Source organism: Anolis sagrei, chromosome 12 (genome assembly GCF_037176765.1).
Source record: "Anolis sagrei isolate rAnoSag1 chromosome 12, rAnoSag1.mat, whole genome shotgun sequence".
Classification (NCBI taxonomy): Eukaryota; Metazoa; Chordata; class Lepidosauria; order Squamata; family Dactyloidae; genus Anolis; species Anolis sagrei.
In genome coordinates, this window is record NC_090032.1 from 9,646,110 (window position 1) to 9,651,511 (window position 5,402).

The 5,402-nt window shown below is 40.9% G+C and overlaps 1 protein-coding gene across 2 annotated transcripts in view; it reads right to left on the reverse strand.

Annotated features, from left to right (window-relative positions):
* Positions 1-1,596: 1,596 nt before the first annotated feature.
* Positions 1,597-5,402, reverse strand: part of DPP3 (dipeptidyl peptidase 3) — a 37,329-nt gene continuing 33,523 nt past the window's right edge. For both annotated transcript variants that reach the window (XM_067472410.1, XM_067472411.1), the window contains exons 17-18: positions 4,254-4,416; positions 1,597-1,862 (exon numbers count right to left, since the gene is read on the reverse strand). In XM_067472410.1, the coding sequence (XP_067328511.1) occupies positions 1,717-1,862; positions 4,254-4,416 (309 nt within the window). In that variant the 3' untranslated portion in view covers positions 1,597-1,716. The remainder of the gene's footprint in view (positions 1,863-4,253; positions 4,417-5,402) is intronic.

The following is a 5,402-nucleotide window of genomic DNA, read 5'->3' on the forward strand; positions in this document are numbered from 1 at the left end:
ATGAAAGCATTACTTGGGTGTTGAGCAGTGAACTACAATCCCCAAAAGTCCTCCAGTATGTTTAGTTGCGGATTAGTTCTGCTCTATTTGCTGTGCAGACAGAGTTGGAAAGAGTTCCACACCAATGGAGAGAGTAAGGAACACTGGGATGTCTATGGTGGAGGAAACACATAAAATCCAGGATGAAATAGTCCCTATATGAAAGCATTCCTTCAGTAGTGGGCAGTGAACTACAATCCCCCCAAATCCTCTCGTATGTTTAGTTGCTGATTAGTTCTGCTCTATTTGCTGTGCAAACAGAGTTGAAAAGAGTTCCATGCCTATCGAGAGAGTAAGGAACACTGGGATGTCTATGGTGGAGGACAAATAGAGCAGAACTGATTAGTTCTGCTCTATTTGTTGTGAAAAGAGTAGGAAAGGGGTTAAGGGAGAGGCAGTGGGCGGGATCTTGCAAATTCCACGCCAATGGAGAGAGTAAGGAACACTGGGATGTCCATGGTGGAGGAAACACGTAATATCTAGGATGAAACTGTCCCTGTATGAAAGCATTCCTTGGCTGGTGGGCAGTGAACTGCAACTTCCATCATATGGAATCCATCCCCTAAACTCCTCCGAGATGTTCAGTTGCTGATTAGTTCTGCTCTATTTGTTGTGCGGACAGAGTTGAAAAGAATAGGAAAGGGTTACGGGAGAGGAAGTGGGTGGGATCATGCAAATTCCACACCAATAGAGAGAGTAAGGAACACTGGGATGTCTGTGGTGGAGGAAAAACACAAAATCCAGGATGAAATTTTCCCTGTATGAAAGCATGCTGAGGGTGGTGGGCAGTGAACTACAACTTCCATCATGTGAAGTCAATCCCCTAAACTCCTCCAGGATGTTCAGTTGCTGATTAGTTCTACTCTATTTGTTGTGCAGATTCCACACACAGAAATCCAAAGTTCTACACACAGAAATTCAAACAGGATCGATTAAAATCTTTTGATTCTCCATTCCTCCCACAGCACTCTAATCACTATAGAGGCCTATTAACTATTAAGGCCTATTAACTATTATCTATTAAGTCCATCCCTTAAACTCCTCCAGGATGTTCAGTTGCTGATTAGTTCTGCTCTATTTGTTGTGCAGACAGAATTGAAAAGAGTAGGAAAGGGTTAAGGGAGAGGCAGTGGGTGTGTGGGGGGGGGGGGGGGGAGGAAGAAAAAATGCAAATTCTGCACCAATGGAGAGATTAAGGAACACTGGGATGCCTATGGTGGAGGAAAAACAGAAAATCCAGGATGAAATTGTCCCTGTATGAAAGCATTCCGTGGGTGGTGGCCAGTGAAGTACAACTTCCGTCATGCGAAGAAAGAAACACTGGGATGCCCGTGGTGGAGGAAAAACAGAAAATCTAGAATGAAATTGTCCTTGTGTGAAAGCCTTCCTTTGGGTGGTGGGCAGTATGGTGTTTGTGGAGGATGGTGGTAAGGCTCTTGTACATATTCATGGTGCTCACTATAACCCGCAATATTGTTGTTTGATACCTGGCTAGATGTGAAAGGAACAAAATGGCCTCTTGAGTCTTCCTCGCCTAAGAAAACGCCATGACACCCATTTTGTACAAACTCATGTTTTTTGTTTATTGAGTGCAACCCGGGGAAAGTGGTGGCTTGCAGGGCTTCCCAGGTAAAGGGAATCTGGAAGCCGTGAGAGGCAAAGCATCGTTTCAGGGCCTCACTTTCCCCAGAAGTGGGCATCCGCACGGGCCAAATCCATCAGGTGTCGCTCCAGGACTTCGCCGTCATCGGGAAAGCGGTCGCGGAAGGACCTAATCAGGCCCGCGGCACTGCTTTCGTATTGCACGAGGACAACATCATCTCCTAAAAGAGAGAAAGAGAAAACTTGAGTGAGACGACGTTTCACTACTTCAGTCCTTTCACAGGTGCCTTTTATGTGGGGGGAAAAGATTTTATTTTTAAATCTTTTTACTGCCTTGTACTGAAACAGTTTCCCTTTAAAATTGGCTGGGGCTTTCTTGTGAGCTTTTACCTTGAGGCTTTATATCACAGGCTTAAGACACTCTTGTAATAAACGAAGTAACAAAGTTTATTTATAACTTCTGGCTCCAAGCTTGTGGTTACATTTGTGTGTTCTGTTACAGTCTTGAGTCTTACATTCAATATCATCCACTTGGTTAACTTTTCCTATCAAACATCAACTGTTTCACATCAACAAATATGTTACTTTTTCATACACTCTTGACAGAACTATATTCTGCCTTAAACAACACTGGCATTTTTTTCTTTTCCTTAAAACTTGAGCTCCATTTTTCTAACTGCTTTTCCTAACTGTACCTCACAAACAGTAATCCCTAACTGAATTTTTCTGACTCTCTAACTGCCTATTTTTAAAACTTAACTCCGCCCCTTTTGGAATGTTCAGCTCTCTTTCCCCAACTGCCATTCTGGCCCAGTGGCCTTTTCAAATCCTGGCCTACACTCATCTGCATACAACCAATTGGCTGCACGTATGCAAATTAATCTTGCCTCTACTGTTGCTACCCTATTTGAGCCAATTCGGCCACATTGCAACATAGAGCTATACACCAAAAATTTAACATAGATCAACAAATTCACTACATTGAGCAATTAGTAAACCCTAAAGCAGGCATGGGCCAACTTGGGCCCTCCAGGTGTTTTGGACTTCAACTCGCACAATTCCTAACAGCCTCAAGCCCCTTCCTTTCCCCCCCACACACAAGGCCAGTCAGTGGGAAGCTACCACTGTCTTTCATATTTTGCTTTTGCTGCCTCCAATTATGTATTAAATATTTCTTTTTGCTGTCACCAATTTATTATTTTAATAGGCCCCCTCCTTCACTGGAATGTTGTAGTGAAATTGCTACTCTATGTTAAAGTTTTGGTGTATAGCTCTATGTTTACATATGGCAGATAGGGAAGAATAGGTACAGACAGAGTAGCAACAGCAGAGATAGGATTCATTTGCATATGTGAAGCTGATTGGTCATATGCAGATTAGCGTAGGCCCAGGATTTGAAAAGGCTGCTAGGCCAAAATGACAGTTGGAGAGAGAGAGCTGAACATTCCAAAGGGGCGGAGCCAAGGTTCTGAAAGAGGCAGTTAGTGAGAGAGTTTGAAAATGAGTTAGGAATCTGTGTGTGAAGAGGAGAGTTGGTTTTTGAGTGCCTGTTAGAAATAAGCAGTTATGAAGATGTGTTAAAGACTTCTGATATAGAGAAGCAGTTAGTTAAATAGAGCTCGAGTTTTAAGGAACATAAAGAAGGCTAGTGTTGCCTGAGTCGGAATATAATTCAGCCAAGAGTGTGTAAAGCAAGTAACATGTTTGTGAATGTGAAACATTGAAAGTTTATTCAGAAAAGTAAACCAGTAACTGATACTGACTGTAAGCCTCAAGATTGCAACAAAACAGAAATGTAACCACAAGCGTTGGAACCAGAAGTTATAAATAAACTGTGTTACTTTGTTATATACAAGAGTGTTTCATTGCCTGTGACATAAAGCACAAAGGTTTAACAGCACACAGAAAGTCCCAGCCAATATAAAAGAAGAAACTGAATCAGTATAAGGCAGCAAAGAGGTGTTTTTAATAAGGAAATGGTCTCTCTCCCTCGCCACAAATGTTTAAAAAGCCACATGGAATAAAACAGGAATATGTTGTTTATTTTGAACAGTCAATATGTGTAATGGTTTCAAAGACCTTGTCAGGCTTTACTTCTTGCAGAGGATGGTACTTATATCTTGAGTTTCTTAAAGTTCCACACACAGAAATCCAAACAGGATCTTTTAAACCTTTTGATTCTTCCTTCCCCTCACAGCACTCTAATCACTATAAAGGCCTATTAACTACTATCCTCAAAGAGGTATCTTTCATAAACCAAACAGTTCCAAAATCTTTTCCTTCCTTCCTTCAAACTTCTAAAACTCTTCTTCTTCCACACCAAACTCCTAACTGAACTTAAAATGGCTGCCTCAGCTTCTCTTTGGCTCCGCCCATCTCCAGCTAAGCTTTTCCCTCCAATTTTATTAGCCAATCAGACTGCACTTCTGGCTATGAGGCTGCCTGGTTGCTCCACCTACCTTTCTCCAAAACACCTGGAGGGCTTAAGTTGGCCCATGCCTGCATAAGCCATAGCAGATTGGCACGTGTCTATGAATCTATTATTCTACCAAGAATGATTATTGCATTAATGTAGTTTGTCACCCCAATGAATGAATCCATCAGTGGAATACCTTCCAAGCGTGTGTTGGCTTGCACAAAGAGCTTGCGTGCCTCTTTGCGCAGGAGCACTGTGTGCCGCAAGGTCAGGAAACGCTCCGGTTCTTTGTCCGTCACAGCGGAATAGGTCTCGTAAAGCGCCCGTCCTCCGGCCACATCCGCCGTGGACTTCAGCACCTTTAGAAGAAACCATTTCCTACTGAAATAGCAGCTTGACAGTATTTGCTTCTCCCTCTAGAGACATTGCACTGGCTGGACCTCTGTCAGGAGGGCTTTGATTGTGTCTCTCCTGCCTGGCAGAATGGGGGATGGACTGGATGGCCCTTGGGATTCTATAGTCTAGAATTATCATCTTTGATGATGATGGTAGAGTCTCCTTTTCTGAAGTTTCAAGAGACTGTATGGCCATCTGTTGGGAGGGCTTTGATTGTGTTTTCCTTTATGATAGAACAGAGTTATTATTATTATTATTATTATTATTATTATTATTATTATTAAGTACTATAGACTGCCTGGTGGAGTCTCCTTCTCTGGAAACTATTAAGCAGGGGCTGGATGTCCATCTGTTGGGAATGCTTTGATCATGTCTTCCTGCATAGCAGAATGGGGATGGAATGGATGGCCCTTGAGGTCCCTTCCCACTGTAATGTACTATTAATAATAACGATATACTTTATTATTATTATTATTATTATTATTACTATTATTGTTGTTGTTATTGTTGTTGTCTTGTTGTTGTTGTTGTTGTTGTTGTTGTTATTAAGTACTATAGACTGCCTGGTGGAGTCTCCTTCTCTGGAAACTATTAAGCAGGGGCTGGATGGCCATCTGTCGGGAAAGCTTTGATCGTGTCTTCCTGCATAGCAGAATGGGGATGGAATGGATGGCCCTTGAGGTCCCTTCCCACTGTAATGGGAATTAATTAATAATTAACTATTATTAATTAATTAATTAATAATATTAATAATAAATTAATATTATTAATTAATTAATAATAACAATATACTTTATTATTATAATAATAATTATTATTACTATTGTTGTTGTAGTTATTATTATTATTATGTACTATTAATAATAATATACTTTATTATTATTATTATTGTTGTTATTATTATTATTATTATTATTATTATTAAATATTATAGACTGCCTGGTGGAGT